General features: G+C 42.4%; 1 protein-coding gene across 3 annotated transcripts in view; it reads left to right on the forward strand.

Annotated features, from left to right (window-relative positions):
• ABAT (4-aminobutyrate aminotransferase) overlaps nt 1-15,885 on the forward strand; it is a 49,738-nt gene extending 33,853 nt beyond the window's left edge. For all 3 annotated transcript variants that reach the window (XM_053992196.1, XM_053992197.1, XM_053992195.1), the window contains exons 5-16: nt 117-234; nt 4,126-4,175; nt 5,678-5,758; nt 5,872-5,964; nt 6,340-6,402; nt 6,937-7,000; nt 7,616-7,764; nt 8,957-9,094; nt 10,269-10,436; nt 11,167-11,313; nt 12,308-12,419; nt 13,724-15,885. In XM_053992196.1, coding sequence (XP_053848171.1) covers nt 117-234; nt 4,126-4,175; nt 5,678-5,758; nt 5,872-5,964; nt 6,340-6,402; nt 6,937-7,000; nt 7,616-7,764; nt 8,957-9,094; nt 10,269-10,436; nt 11,167-11,313; nt 12,308-12,419; nt 13,724-13,845 — 1,305 coding nt within the window. In that variant the 3' untranslated portion in view covers nt 13,846-15,885. The remainder of the gene's footprint in view (nt 1-116; nt 235-4,125; nt 4,176-5,677; nt 5,759-5,871; nt 5,965-6,339; nt 6,403-6,936; nt 7,001-7,615; nt 7,765-8,956; nt 9,095-10,268; nt 10,437-11,166; nt 11,314-12,307; nt 12,420-13,723) is intronic.
• The last annotated feature ends 131 nt before the right edge of the window (nt 15,886-16,016 follow it).

The raw sequence follows: 16,016 nt of genomic DNA on the forward strand, positions 1-16,016 counted from the left end.
ATTAGATATTTTTATCAGATTTTGCTGTACAACCATTAGTTGCACCTTCCTACATACTTTTAAAGCACTAATTATGCCCCTTTTTAAAGCACTAACTGTTTTTTTTTTCCTTGAAGAATGCAGAAGCTGTGCACTTCTTTTGCAATTATGAAGAGAGCCGAGGGAACTACCTCGTAGATGTAGATGGCAATCGTATGTTGGATCTCTACTCTCAGATTTCTTCCATCCCAATAGGTAGGAGGCAGTTGTACCAAAATGTTTTGTTTTGTCCTCAACCTGTCATTTTCTTATCTCAGGCACTACCAGGGAAGTTGGTTGATTAATTTTAGAAAACAGAGGTGACATAATGAGCACCTTGTTGTGATCAGGGACAGCTCACTGCTGTGTTCTGTCTAGTGGTGGGTTTGGATAGCTGAAGGAACTACAAATTCTCTACCTAAAGCTCTCTTAAAGTGCATAGTGGTGCCAGGAAGAAGCTCTAGTATTAATCTCAATTTGAATGTGCAAGTTCCACAATTCAGGTTGTCTTTGTTGGTTTGGATCTGTAACAGTATGTTACTGTTTTAAACATAAATAAGCATAATGTGGACATTATAATATGAAATTACATGCTTTAGTTAACATTTCTATCTCAAAATAAGTGGGGAAAAATAAAAAAGGAGTGGGCCATGTGGACTGCAGCAGGATGAAGCAAGCCCAGCAGTGAGCTGTGGTGCTGACTGAAAGCAAAGGTGGCACCTCATTTGTCTGGGGGAGCAGACACAGGGCCTGGGAGAGTCAGCTGATTGCTTTGTGAAGCCTTTTGAGCAGAAGCAAAGCAGAAATGTGAGCCCCAACTGCAAGGCATACAGGTTTCAGAAGGAGTTCAGTTCAGTCCAGTTTGTTTGCTCCTCATCCATGGTTCCTCTCAGCTGCTTAAAAATACACTTCTGCAGAAGCAGAAAGAGCAGAAGTGCTGGGGTAATTTAAAAGGTAGATCTTGTGCTATGTATAGAAACTGTGATGACTCAAAATCATCCCTACAGGTCTCCTTTCCTAGGAAACAATATGATGATGTTCAGGTTGTTACCAAACTTCTGGCATCTAAGACCTTGTGACTGTGATGGGTGTTCACTTATCCCAGCCTTCTTTGCAGCCAGTGTTGTTGCTGTCCTTCAGCACTCAATCAGTGTAATCATTCCAGAACCCTGCAATGTCTGTAGCTTGTTTCCCCCAAGTTCTCACTGCTTTGTATCTTTCAGGCTGCACTGAGATAATTGGGCCTCTGCTCATGAGGAAATAGGGGTGAGACACAGGAGCACAATGCTTGTATGCCAATGAGCTTGGATTTTAGGTTCTAGGAAAGGAGGAGCATTTACATGGCTTCCCATTCTTCACACAAGAAATTGATTGGGAGAAACAAATCTCGGTCGTGTAGTCAAATGCACACCCCAAAGTATGAAAGTCAGTGCATACTCCAAAAGAATGAAACTGTACAGACAGTGCACTGAGGCTTTCTGACCTTCTGGTGCTGGGTGGTGCAAGCATACCTCTTTTAATACAGTTTTGTGTATAAAATATTGAAGTACTATGGAGGAAATATTTTCTTGATGGGCAGAAATGGACAGGGGCTCTGCAGTTTCCTTTCTCTGGTTGATTGAAACTGGTGATTAGGGCAAGACTCCAGTGCTGTGACTGACCCTCCTAAGCCATGTAGTTCCTCCTTCTCAAGAGGCAATGCCCTCCTGAGGAGAAGCTGGGTTTTATCCTAGGGAGCACATTCCTCAGTCCCAAAGGAACTACAGTACAGTGCTTCTTGCACCTTCTCAGATCATGCCTCTGGGATGGGCAGCAGCAAAGAGTAAATGCAAATTTCAGACTTACAGGCTGACCTAAGCCTAACACACAACATTCATTTATGTGTTTCAGTTGTACTGAATGACAAGATTAGCTGAAGCTGCCCAGGCTACTAATAATGTCCCTCTTGGTGACAGAGGTAGGGCCTGGATTGGAAGAGCAAAACAAGATCACAAGGTTCTTGTTAGTCATCTGTGCTTATCTCTTTGCAAGTAAATCCAATAAAACCTTTCATGAATCTGTCAGGACTCCCCAAGATTTAATAATGATCTGTTACACTAGAATATATTTATCAGCAGAGGTTGAGAAGTAATAAGTGCCTGTGTGGAGAGATAAGAAATAAAGTATAAAAAACCTCTAGGCAAAGATGCTCTAGGCTGTCTCTTGCTGAAAAACAAAAATTGAAATAGTTTTTTACCACACTTTTATGGGTAGTTGTAGCACAGCTGTCCTTTCATCCTGCATCTATTCTGTCTAATAGAGTTAGAAACCCCATGGAGCCAAATGCAAGAAGGATGTTATTGACATGTTTGCCAGCAAACATCCTGGAATAGCAAATGAAACAATGTGTTTTTCAGTGCTGGGAAGGTCTGTTTTGTTTGGGGAGATGCAGAGAGGTGTAGTTTGGTATTATTGACAGCAGCCTGCTGCTCAGTTGAAAGGATTCTTTGGGCTTTCTCCATCTCATTATTTTAGCAGGCTCTAGTTGTTTTTCCTTTGGCAGACAGGCACATTCATGAGCCTGGAGGACATGTACGTTCCTGTCACGCTGATCCAGACACCCAGCAAGAGTGATGGAGCAGGTGCCCTTCCTTAGAGCCAGCTCTGAGAGCAGATTTGTAACACTGCAAACCCTTGTGCTGGTCATGGCACTGCAAAGAGTTAGTGCCTGTTTGCCATGCCAGCCTGGAGCTGTTTGACTTGTCTACCACAGTTATATAATGGCTATTCAAGCATTTACTTCTTCCTGGTGTTAGTTCCTGACTGTGAACCCACATGCCAGCTCAGCTTCTGTCACAGCAGCTGGGCTTTCAGGATCCTCTCTTCCTCACTGGGGCCCCTCTGAGGAGGCACAAGGACGAGGGAGTGTTAGGAAGAAGACCAGACCCCTTGGCCTGAAGTGAAGAGAGCAGGAGAGAGAGTGTGAGTGCAAAAGGGTAAATCAGGGCTAACAGAGATCTGTGTTATGTAAGAGAATGGTGTCTCTGATACCATGGCATGCACGTATGTAACACCAGCAACAGGATTACAGGCTCTTACAGGCAACACCAGAGTTGATCCTTGAGCTTCCTAAACAATAGTGGCTGTGCTTTGGAGATTTCTAAAACACTTGATTTGCTCTCAGTGGCAGCCACAGGTGCAGTTCTCAAGGACACAGCTCTCAATGTGTCATTCCCTCTAGCTGAACAACAGCTCTTCCCATGACAGCAGATGCCATGCAGGTTTAGTTGTTCTGTGTCCCAAATAGCCACTATTATTATCTTCATAATAATTGTAACAGATTTATCAGCATGACATGCTGCTAAAACAATATGGATATTCTCTTGTTTTCAGCTAAAATATTCCAAACTGAATTTATAATTGTTTTGTTACCACAGTCTCCTAATGCTCCATTGCTTAAACAGATTAATCAGGGCTGTTGTCATTCTGCTGGAATGGGGATTCAGAAGCACAATAAGCTTTTGTAACAAAATTACCATGGTCTAACTTCTTGAGCAGTAGGGAAGATGAGGTTTCCAACTGTTTCTACAAGGAAATTTAAAAGATGATGTTAATCTCTGATGCTGGTATTTCATACATTAGAGATCAGGCTTTAAATGAAATTTCTGGCCTCCTTTGAAGATTATTTTTCTTAACAGCAGATAAATTGGTTTTGCTTGTAAGAAGCAAGTTATCCTGTAGATTATCAATGGGTATAAATTAAGCACCTTCATTGTGTTAAAACTGAAGCTTGGTTTCTTAGTAAGAAGGATAAACTGTTGCATCTTTTTCCAAGCAAAACTTTGTCAAAGTAAGGAAATGGGTGTGCCAGAGCTCCCAACAGCAGTGCTGTGCTGTGCCCTGCACCCAGACACGCTGCTGAGGGACAAAGAGCCCAGAGGTTTGTCCTACTTCAAATTATTACTAAATTATTACCTCCATTATTACTAAAAATATTAGTTTAAAATATAGAAGTTACACATAAACAATCAAGCATGAAGTTATGGTTATTCTCTAGATTATGCTTTACATTACTTCATTGAAACCAGGTAAAAAGAACTGCTTTCTTTCTTTGTTCTTTTTAATTAGGTTACAGCCATCCCTCTCTGATCAAGCTTTTACAGCAGCCACAGAACCTGGTAAGTGAATTAGAACATGGAGGATGTGAAGAAGTTCTCTCCTTGTTGTGGGCTTTCTGTTTTTCTTAGACTGATAGTGAATGTTAATGATTCAATTTAATGTATAATAGGATCTGCTTGCTTTACTTCTCACCAAATGAAAAGAGCTTTGTAGTGTTTAAGAAGACACCAAAACCTCTGGGAATTTTTACAAATAGTAAACATTTAGGTGTTGCAAGCCTTTGATATATTTGCAGCCACATTTAAATCATAGGTCAAATGTACTGTCTCAAATTAACCATTTTAATAATGTTTTGTGTTGAGCCTCACACGTCTCAGAATGAGTATTTGTGTTGAGAAGGACTGAAGGATGCTGATAAATGTGCAAGCTTGAGCTGCACTGAAAATATGAGTGTTTTGGGGGAGGCTGTGTGTCCCCTCTGGAGACCCATTGAGACTTAACTTATCAATGCTCAACCTTTAATTTCAGTCATTACTTGTCCAACAAGAAAAACAACAAACAAAAAAAAAGGGCAAATAAAGCTGCTTAGCAGTTGGCAAATTTATTGAGCTTGTCCTTCTCTGAGAAAATTTAATTTAAAATAAAGAGTAGCATGGTATGAATCAAATAAGATTACCCACAAAGACCAAGAGCAGCAATGAATCCATTTTAATCCGTGACACAATTTAAATTAATTGCATAAATGTGACATTCATCTCCATTAGTGCGCTGGGGAGGCTGAGGGGCTTTTTCCAGAGCTGCTCCTTAGAAACCCCTGTGTGGGCTGCAGGCTGCTGTTCCCTGACACCAAAATTACCTTTCCCAAAGGTGTGAATCCTGATGTGGTCGGTGCACAGCACCACTGACGTTGGAAAGGACCTCAGGTGGTCTCTTGGCCAACCTCCTGCTCCAAGATGGGTGGCTGTGAGATGAGACCAGGGTGCTCAGGGTTTTATCTGGGACCTTGAAGACCTCCAAAAGAGCAGCCTGTTTCACTGCTTCACTGTTCTCTACCTGCAAAACCTTTTCCCTATACCCAAATCAGTACTTCTCATGCTTTGATTCATGCCCATGGCTTCTCATCTTCCATTGAAGAGCCTGGAGCCTGGCTCCACCTTCCCAGTGTTCCAAAATGGTCTGTCTTGAAGCTCAGTAAGGATGAAAATGCTGCTATCCTAACTGAATTCAGCTACTCAAACTGAAAGCAAGTAATAAAGATTTTAAAGCATATTTCCTGTGTATAAGGAAAATGAAGATTGAGCAGCTAAAATGGCAAAATTGAAGAGGAAATGTCAGTGTGCCTGCACTTTCCTAATGTGTCCTGCAAGAATAACATAGTGAGGATTAGACAGAAAAACATATGCTAAGGCAGGAATAGTAATCTCTACCTTAAAACTACTTGTGCCCTGATACAGATTTCTGCCTGGTATTTATAATTAGAATAAAATGACACTGCTTTGATATCAACATTTTTTCCCTGTGATAGTAAGACTTAACAATTTCTCTTCCATTGTCTTTTTAGAGCACTTTTATCAACAGACCTGCCCTAGGGATTTTACCTCCAGAGAATTTTACAGAAAAACTGAAGGAGTCTTTGCTATCAGTAAGTTTGAGATACCTTTGGACTGATCACTATTATTGTCATCATTCTTATTATTACTTTGCACTATACTTGTGTTCAGTATTTCAAGAATAATTTTCTGTCTTTGCTGACAGGTGGCTCCTAAGGGTTTGTCACAGGTCATGACCATGTCTTGTGGATCCTGCTCTAATGAAAATGCCTTTAAAGCAATATTCATGTGGTACAGAGTAAGTAAAGCATTAAGGTATTTTTGTAGGTTTAGATGTAGAAATGAGTATTTACTCATAATCAGAATTGTTATTGCAAAACAAAGTGAAGCTTAGAGGTTGTCTTGCTCATGAAGTTGTTTATATTCAATCTAGTATAAAATCTTTATTAAAACCTCTTTGTCTAAGCTTTTACTTTATATTGACACAACTTCAGAAGTTACAAAGTAAAGGAAATAAAGAAAATGCAGATTGCAGTCAGTATGTGAAAGCCACAGACAGGGTATTCCTTGACTCCAGTCCTGAATACCAGCATTCCTGGTTTGTGGTTCAGCCATAAATGCATTGGTTACAACTACAGGAACACTCATGTTGGGTTGTTTGGGTTTTTTGCAGAACAAGGAGAGGGGCCATAATAATGTCACAAAAGAAGAACTGGAATCTTGCATGATTAACCAGGTAACATTTGTTCTTTACCACACCTACAGATGTACCACTGGTTTGGGCTTGGAAGGGAAGATTGGGAGGAAAAGTTTGGTTTGCTACATGTGAAGTGGAATCTGGGCTTTGTACATTTAGGAAATGGTGAAATACAGACTGCTCCCAACAAATATCAGGGAGTCATCAGGAATGCATGGGGAGCAGCACAGGGGAGCCCCAGCCTCTCCTCACTGAGCCCCCACAGCCCCAAGGCCACCCGCAGGCACAGCCACCCCATAAACATGTGCTCCTAATTTGTGTTCAAAGGGGTGACTGTGCTGAAGGCTCAGCCTGGTCTGAGCTCACCTGTGCATGATGTCAGGGCACAGCATCCACACCAAGGATTCAGCCCTGTAAACACCGGGGTTTGGGAGCTGGGGCAGGCTTGGGGTGACCAGTGCACTTGCTGAAGGGGAGGCTGTAACAATTTGTGGTGCCTGCTGGAAGAGGAGCTCAGGGGGCAGTGGGGGGATGTTTGCCCCTGGCTGACCCCACTGTGTGCTCTGCTTGCAGCCCCCTGGCTGCCCTGACTACGCCATGCTCTCCTTCATGGGCGGCTTCCACGGCAGGACCCTGGGTAAGCTGTCCCTCACCCCTCAGCTCACTGTGCTTGTCCTTACACACATAGTACCAGTGGAGAAGCTGTAGGTTCATTAAGGCTTGCCTTGGAAGCCCCACCAGCACTGGAATGTTTGAGTGACATTAGGAATTGATCTTGTGTTTTTTGAAGAAGAATTTTCAGACATGCTGTTATTTTCATTCTGAATCTGCAGTTTCCTGTCTGTGCTCATGGAAATCTAACTCCTGGGGTAAAATCTCCACAAACATGCTGTCACTCACTTTCACTGGTTTATATCAGCTCAGTCCTTGTTCTAAGCATGTTACCTGAGAGTGCTGTAACTGTGAGCTTTGTGTCTTTGGAGGGATGAAATCCACCTTGTCTGAGTAACCTGTTCAGACTGACAGAGGTTCTCCTGCCCTTCTGGAACAGTGCATGTGGAAACTGATGCTTAAGATCTAGAGCAATCCATTTAAGCCTGACTAAATCCAATTATCCAGTATTTCAGAAGACAGTAAAAACATAGAGCACTTAAGAGAATTCTACAGTCAGGCCATTTTTCACCTCTTGGTGGCTTTTTCTTGTATTGATCCTAGATGGGTATTATTTTAATTTTTCCCTCTCTGGACTTAGGTTGCTTAGCTACAACTCACTCTAAAGCAATTCACAAACTGGACATTCCCTCACTGGATTGGCCTATTGCTCCATTTCCAAGGCTAAAGTATCCCCTGGAAGACTTTGTGAAAGAGAATCAACAGGAAGAAGCCCGTTGTTTAGAGGAGGTAAAAAATTCCCTGGCAGCTTTCTGTCGTTTTTGATTTGAAATAATGAATAGTGTTGGTAGGATTAGTGCTTTTCACTAAAAGAATGTTTTCAAGGATTGGAACAGCCTGTGATTGGACCAGCATTCACTGTTGTTTACAGTCAGACCTGTCTCCCTGCCAGCTCACTGGGAATTCAGGGCTGCATGAGTGATACCAAAGTGAAATTTCACCCTCAGAACTCGGTTGTATCACAGTGAACTCGTCTGCCAGCTCTTGCCAAAGGGCCATGGGCTGAGAGAGAGCACAGTGTGGATAACTGTGGATAACCCTCTCTGCAGAGAGAACCTCTAAGAGTATTTCAGTCTTTCCAGCTTCTCCATGGCAGCTTCTGGCACAAAGCTCTGATTGTGCAGAGATGGACCTGCGAGTCCACTTAGCCAAACCTGCCTCACTTCAGAGAACACAGCACAGCAAATGCTGGGTTTCCCTGGGGCTGCTCCAGGGTAGCTTTGCTGGGAGAAGTGCAGTGCTGGATGCCATTATTTTAAAAGCAAACAAACAAACCAAAAAGCCAAACGGTTTCTTAGCAAGTCTGTGCTTGGCTTACTGGCCCCCTTTGGAAACCATTGCCTTGCACAGCCTGCAGGGGCTGTGGCCCTGAGGGCTGTGAGAGGGATTTCAATCACAAACACACCATTAATTGCAGCAACTGGCACTAGGAGGTTAATGAGAATTATCTGTCAGGCCCTTACAACAACAGGATTTGTGAACTATTTCATCTGATTAATTTTAATAGATCTGAAGTGGGTGACTGGAAAAAGTGCATTTTCCAGATTACCTTTTCTAATACATTAGCAGAGTTTTGGTTTCTGACACAAAATCTATCCCCTTCCATATCACTTAGGTGGAATGACAGCAGTGGCACAGTGAGCTGCAGTGGTGCTGGCACACTGCCAGCTGAACCTGGCTAGAGCTTTCACAACACTGTAGATAAATGTGCAGCTAGTTACAGTGTGATTTAAACCCATCCAGGAACAGCAAGGCAGTGGTGAATGCTGGAGGAACCACTTGTTAATCCTCTGTGCCTCCTGGTACCTTTATAGCCAGGAATTTCCATGCAAAGTTGAAGTTCTGATGAGATTTCATCTAGCTGGGAGGAAATGTGCAAATGTTCTGGAAGGAGGATGTAGCACAAGTGTCTGTTTTACAGGTGGAAGACCTGATTGTAAAGTACAGGAAAAAGAAGAAGATTGTGGCTGGAATCATTGTGGAACCAATACAGTCAGAGGGTGGGGACAATCATGCTTCAGATGACTTCTTCAGAAAGCTGCGAGATATTGCCAGAAAGGTAATAAAACATTTCTCTGGGCACTCAGGGGTAGCTAAAACATGCACCCACACATTGTGTCTCCAGAGGCTTTGCCCTGCCCCAGGCTCTTGGAGGGTTTCACAGGCCTCCTTAGCAGCAGTCAGGGTAGTTATGTACCACATACCAGCAATCCCTGCTCTCTTCCATTTTATTCACACCTAACGCTTTCCTCAGTCCAATAAATTATCTTCTAATTTCCAAGTGAGAGAGAAATTACTCTGATTCATTAGCTATGAATTTTGCAGGTGTGTTCTTTAAATGATCATGCTTATTGGTTGAAGAGGTTCCGCTTCTGAAGCAGGTTGTGAAAAGTATAAACTTTTAATGACATGATTTTAATTGCAAAAAAAAAAAAAGCTGAAACACAACTTGAGTCCAGCCACAGTGCTGATGTTCCAATAAAACAATGAAAAGGACAGATGTCTTGGTACTTGGAATGTAAAGTTACCCATTTAGAAGCTATGACTCTCAGTAATACTTACTCCATGCTTTTTTTCACCCTCAAAAAAACATTTGTGTGCTGAAGAGATGCTGCCAAAAGTACTTACCCATTGCTTTTAAATACAGAATTATGATACAGCTTGCTCTCCTGTCACAAAGTTTGGACAAAATAGTCCTTCACATAGAAACCCCACATTGCCAGCTCACAAGTAGCTCTTTCAGCAGAGTTGTCTGAAAGGCAGCTTTTCACGCCCCCTAAAATGACCAGCTCATGCTGCTGGTACTGCCTCTGTGCCACATAATGCCTGACTCTGACTGGGGGCAGAGACTTCATATTTCTAACAAACAAAGCCCCTAGAAATGACACTCTGCTTCCCTCAGGGCCTCTGAAAATGCCACCTCTGCTCCTCCCAGATGTTTTCAGGTGCCCTCTAGAAATGCTCAAGACTGTATAAAAACATGTACTTGATGAGTATGGGCAGAAAACAAGTTTCTAGTGCCTTCCTGAAAAAAGAGCTGAATTTTTAATTGTGAAATCTGACACATGAGTGGCATTGGTGATGGGGTTGAGGAGGGGAGGTTGGGGCAGTGAAGGGAGAAGAAGGAGGGGTGTAGCCTGTGATTGGCTTGTGTTGATGTGTTCACTAAGGGAGGTGTTTCTGGTTTGGGAAGGAGGGCTCACGTTCCCTGCTCCTCACGTGTGTCTCTGCAGCATGGCTGTGCTTTCCTGGTGGACGAGGTACAGACAGGAGGTGGCTGCACAGGAAAATTCTGGGCACACGAGCACTGGGGCCTGGATGACCCAGCTGATGTGGTAACATTCAGTAAGAAGATGATGACAGGAGGATTTTTCCACAAAGAGGAGTTCAGGCCAAACGCTGTAAGATTTTTTGATGAAACTTGGACTCTGTGCTAGTTGGTGACTCCCTGAGGAGTGTCTGTAACATCCATGGAAGGGACAAGGTGCACTCCAGCAGTGCAGGTTCAGCTGGATGGGGCTGCTGTTTTACAGGAACTTGCTGTGTGCTCACACAACAGTTGTCATCACCTCTTCACTTTTATTCCAGTTGTTGTCAGTCACCAAGGTCATAAAGCTGGTTGGGGGGGGAGAGGAGAACTGGGTTAAGCCTAATGGAATAAACCTTCAGTACAAAATCAAACCACAAACTGACATCTTCTTCTGTAGGGCAACTTGGGAATTTCAGAGCTTGTGTGTCAGCATTACAGATTCTGTCAGCAAAATGTCTTCTTTGCACTAATGACATTTTAGATGTAATAAATGAAAAGTCAAATTTAGGGGAAGAACATAAAGCTTGGTGTAAAACCTGTATAGATGATGCTGATTTTCTGTCAGCTGTAGCTGTGTTTCTATGAGACATCAGAGTAGCAAGGCAGAGTGCACTAAATGAGAAACATGAAGTAATCACCCTGTGTTTCAGCTCAGCAATGGGATTTAGCTTTACAATATAAAAAAAGGGGATTGGTGAGATTAGTGCATGCCTTTTCATATACCACATGTTTGCACTGCCAGTGTGATACTTTGCTTTTCTTAATTTATAGTGATTTGCCTATTAACATGTTCCACAACTCTTTTTCCACTCTTTCCCAAGCCCTACCGGATTTTTAACACCTGGCTTGGAGATCCATCCAAGAACCTCATGCTTGCTGAAGTCATTAAGGTTATTAAAACAGAAGACCTTCTAAACAATGCAACCCACGCTGGGAAAGCACTACTGACCGGGCTGTTGGATTTGCAGGTAAACATCTGGAAGGACTGTGGATAAAAAGGAGAAATTGGTGCTGAAGTAGGATCTGACCTCATCCAGTTTAAACACTTGGGCTGAGGAGCTAGAGCTGGGGTCTAGACCATTATAGTAACTTCAACACAGGCCTGAATAACTGTGTCCCATTTGGAATTGAAGTAAACTTTCTTTTACTGACTTAAAAATGCTGGGTTTATATAGCTTAATCCAATATAAAGGGTGATCCTCAGAATATCTGAAGATATATACTGCAGCTGATCAAATTACTTTGCTAGAAGGCTTTATTACCATAAGCTGTTGGTATTTCCTTGTCCTAAAGTTCTTTTCAAAGGAAGGTCCTTCCATATTTTGTTCCAATTCTGCTGAGTTGTTGAAATAAGAAAATTGTATCTTTCCCTCCCTTGTTTAAGGGACAGCTTCTACTGTGGAGCTCTACAGACAGGCATTTAAAGATAGGCTTGCAGGTGCTCACCTCTCAAAGGCATTTTGCACAGAAACACAGTCTCTGCTCTCTCCACACCTTTAACACATAGCAGAGAATACTATAATCTCATACTCTGGAGGGCCAGAATACAACTAATCCTATCCAGAAGATTGCTCTTCCAGAAGATGAGGACTGTGATTGAGAATAAGTGACACAGATACTACTGGCAAGGCTCTCAGTGCAGGGTAAGAATGAGCTGGTTTCTAGCCCCAGTGCAGATGGTTTATGCTCAGTTTTTCCTGGAGTCCACTGTAGATGTAAATAAGGTGTGTTATGCTCATTCCAAAGAATATTTTACTTGACCCAGCTCATGGGTCAGATTCATTCTCCCTCCCTGCTTTGTGTGGGGCTCTGCAGGCTGAGCAGAGCACAAGGCCATGTGAGCCACGCTCCACTCCAGCGGAGCGAGGAGGCAGCAGGGTTTCCACCTGGCAGAGCCAGCCTTGCCACCAGGTGCCCTCTGTTGCAGCACCTGCCATGTGCTTGTCTCTCCTCTCTCTGCAGGCTCGTTACCCCCATCTCATCAGCAGAGTGAGAGGAAGAGGAACATTCTGTTCGTTTGACACTCCAAATGATGCAACTAGAAACAAGTTAATTACAATAGCCAGAAACAAAGGTAAGAAACTGTGTGTGTGGATGAGCTTCACGTGACAGACAGTAGCATTTACATGTGGAGGTAATGCTTCACATTTTCCTTTTCATATCGTGCATGAGTATTTCAGTATCAGAGGACAGTAGTGAAAAGTTGGATTTAGTTGACAAAGTTGGATTTAGACTTTTCTGGAAATACTTGTTGTCAGAGACCTCAGAGCAGTCTGTTGCATGGTGTGTACATTTACCAGTCTCTGCAGGTCTGAGGTTACTGGAAGATATCTGTGTAGGGGATGAGTTTTTGTGACATCAGGCTCAGAATCCTCTGCAGTGACTTTAGGTGCCCATGGACATGGCTTACTTTTAGAAACAGGAAAGTTAGAAGAACGTTAATGTCACTCAGGAAAACACAGGCAGAAGAATGGTGAGTTTTATAAATACATAATTCCTATACCTAGGAATACCTAATGGTTAAATACCAGTGCCTAAAATGGGCACAGATCTACAGTGACATCCCTCTTTTCCCACAGAACTGTTAACAGCTGCAGACAGGCCCAGGTATCCAGAGGAGAACCTTGGGATCCACACCTAACCTTCTCTTTATATGTGTGGGCCCTGTGTTTGCTACTGTCGCTTTTTGCTGTTACTCCTATCTCTTGAAAGAAGCAGGCAGGGTGCATCTAAACTGTGGTGAAACTACTTTTATAGTGTAAAAGATACCATTCTTTGTTCTTGGAAACTAAGCCAGCAGGGAGAGAAGACAAGTGGTTTGTTTCATGGTAAACCAAGGTTCTGCTTTGAGGCAGGGTAAGATCAGCTTAATAATATGGATTCTCATTCAAACATTTCTAATAATTTATTTTGGGCTAAAAAGTGCATTTAAAGCATTGCAGGGAGAGGTTTGCAGGCACTGAGACATTTTAACTTTTTATCATAAAAAAAACAAATTAGTTTAAAAACCAATGCAAAGAAACCACCTGTGTCTTGTTGTGGCACCAAGACACTTCAGCAGGAGAGTACTGCAGCTCTGAAATCTCAGATGTGTTTGAGCTCTGTGCTGGATGGATTCTTTCCATGGCTGTCAGGATTAGTCCCAATACTCCAAGTGTTTTATAGAACAGCTCCAGGCACCCACAGTGTTCTTCTAAGCTGCTGTGAAGCTTGAGGCCATTCACACCACAATGTGCTGTATCATGGTGTGGCTAGCAGGATTTGGGGAGCTTCTGTTGGCCCTCCACAGTGAGGGTATCCCCACTGAGAGACCTGAATTTTTCTGGCTATTTGGCAAAGATGGAAATGACTAGAGGACCTATTGTGTTCTCATTTCAGGTGTTGTCCTGGGAGGCTGTGGAGACAGATCCATCCGTTTTCGTCCCACGCTGATCTTCAAGGACCACCACGCACACCTCTTCCTGAACATTTTCAGTGACATCTTAGCAAACTTCAAGTAAAAAGCAGTTCCCTTGCACTGAACAGCTGATTATGAAATTAGTTTGCATTAATTCATGTCTTCTCTACTTACAAGATAAGTGTAAAGTCATAAACTGAGGTTTGTGTTCTGTCTGTAATCCTGCCCAAGGCAAGCTGCTCCATGCACACATGCCCCAGGCAGAGCATTGGCACTGGTCACCAGCAGGTACATGCAGCTGTCCCTCACTGTGCATCCCCAGAACCTCCCTCTTCTGGCCTGGGCCATGTTAACTGCAGAGTCCTCCCTACAGCCATGTCCCTGACTCTGCACTGTCTGAGCAGGACCTGGAACAGTCTGTTTCCACAGGTGACCCTGGTAGATTTGCATCCAGAAGCAGCAAGTGTGGCCAAACACTGAGAGCCACACACCTGCCACACAGAGTGCCATTCTCTAATGGCAGCTGGAATCAAATCAGTGTTTCAAGGAGAGCTCTGCTTTCCACCACTGCCAAGCACAGTATTTTACAGAATAACTTCCAGCTTTATTCCCTCGAGTACAGGCATCTGCCACACCAACTGCATCAGGGCAGTTCTGCCCAGCCTGCACTCACTGCTTCACGGGGCACTGGTGCCCCCAGCCACACCTACAGCGCTGCAGGTGGCACTGAAGCCCTTGTCCTTTTGTCCTCATCACGGATGGGTTTTAAAACTTTTGACTTCTCTTACAAGCAGACTTGTACAGAGAAAACTCTACCCTGAAGTATGTAATCTGACAAAGCTTAGAGAACCATGCAAAGCACATTCTTCCACTTCTGCCAGCAGTCTAGAATGATTCCAGATAATTTTACTATTTGCCCAGAACACACAATAGCCATTAATTTATCTATTATAACTTCTACACGAAAACTTGAGGTATTTTGTAAAACTAAAGCAGAAATGCCATTATCTGGTATCAGAGACACTACAGTGAAGGCCTAGTCCTGACTGCACATTTATAATGCAAAGTAATTCTATTTTTGTTCTAATAGTATATTCTAAGTCATCAATACTTCAGAGATCTTCTAGAAAGCCACAGGATCAAAAAATGTGTCAACAGTTCATTACTTTGTTTTTCTTCAGAGAATTGTTTTGGATGTCTCTTTACTGTTTGCTGAAGGCTGACTTGAACTAGATCTGGTGCCTTTCTTTTTATTTTTCTTGGTGAGCATCTGGATTTTGTTTACTAAGTTTAACTTTTTGTTGTGCACCAAAAAACAGGGACCACAATGGACTTTTACGGTTGCCCTTTCAGGATCTGACCACAATTTTTAAGTGCATAATAAGAAACAGAGAAGTTAAAATATTTACATGTTTAATACAGCTACCAAAATGTGAAAAGGTTCCTTACCTGCTTTGAGACGTGTTCATCATTCAGTGGTTTTCCCATTTTAAAGTACTGGTATTGGGGAACTCAATCACAGTCACTTCTGCCAGCTTAAACCCATTGGGATTTCTGTAAACCTCTGCAGAAAGCAGAATTCTGGTGCCAGCTGAGCAGGTTTTTGAAGAGAGGTTGTAGAAATCTGGGGGAAGGACTGGTAAAAATTGGTGTTCAACAAAACTCCATTGTCATCACTGTCCTCGTAAGTGTATTATCAGCAAAAGGAAAGTCAAACCAAGAACTGGATTTGACAGCATTTTGGGAATTAGTTTGTTCAACATATCAGTGCAGTAGTTTTAGTGAATGTCTCTAGCAAGTCTTGTACTTTTACAGAAGCAAAGGTCCAGTAATTTGAAGTCTTACCACATCTTCACTTTTATTATGACTACTCTAGGTGTTTTTATAATTTTTACTGACACTCAGTAACTGTATAATTGTGTACAACATGTTGATGAAATCATTAGAGAATACATAGAAAGCACTGCAGCTGAAGTATATAAAGTTAATATTGTTTACAGCATACTGTAGACAGTGCCAAATAAATGTTTAAACAAATACTTAAGTACACTTCATGGTGTAACTAGTAACTGTACACAGATTCATAACAAATGACATCAATCATGTGTAATCAATATTCTTAAATAAAATATTTATAATTGAACTTCTCCAAGGCTTTTCATTTTACACCCAGTACATGCCTAAACTGAACCATTAGTGCATATATTAAATACATTCTGATGAAGATAAACCTCAAAAAAATGCAGTATACCTGTACAGCCCACTGTATTTTGC

This window comes from Vidua macroura, chromosome 16, assembly GCF_024509145.1.
Source record: "Vidua macroura isolate BioBank_ID:100142 chromosome 16, ASM2450914v1, whole genome shotgun sequence".
NCBI classification, from domain to species: domain Eukaryota; kingdom Metazoa; phylum Chordata; class Aves; order Passeriformes; family Viduidae; genus Vidua; species Vidua macroura.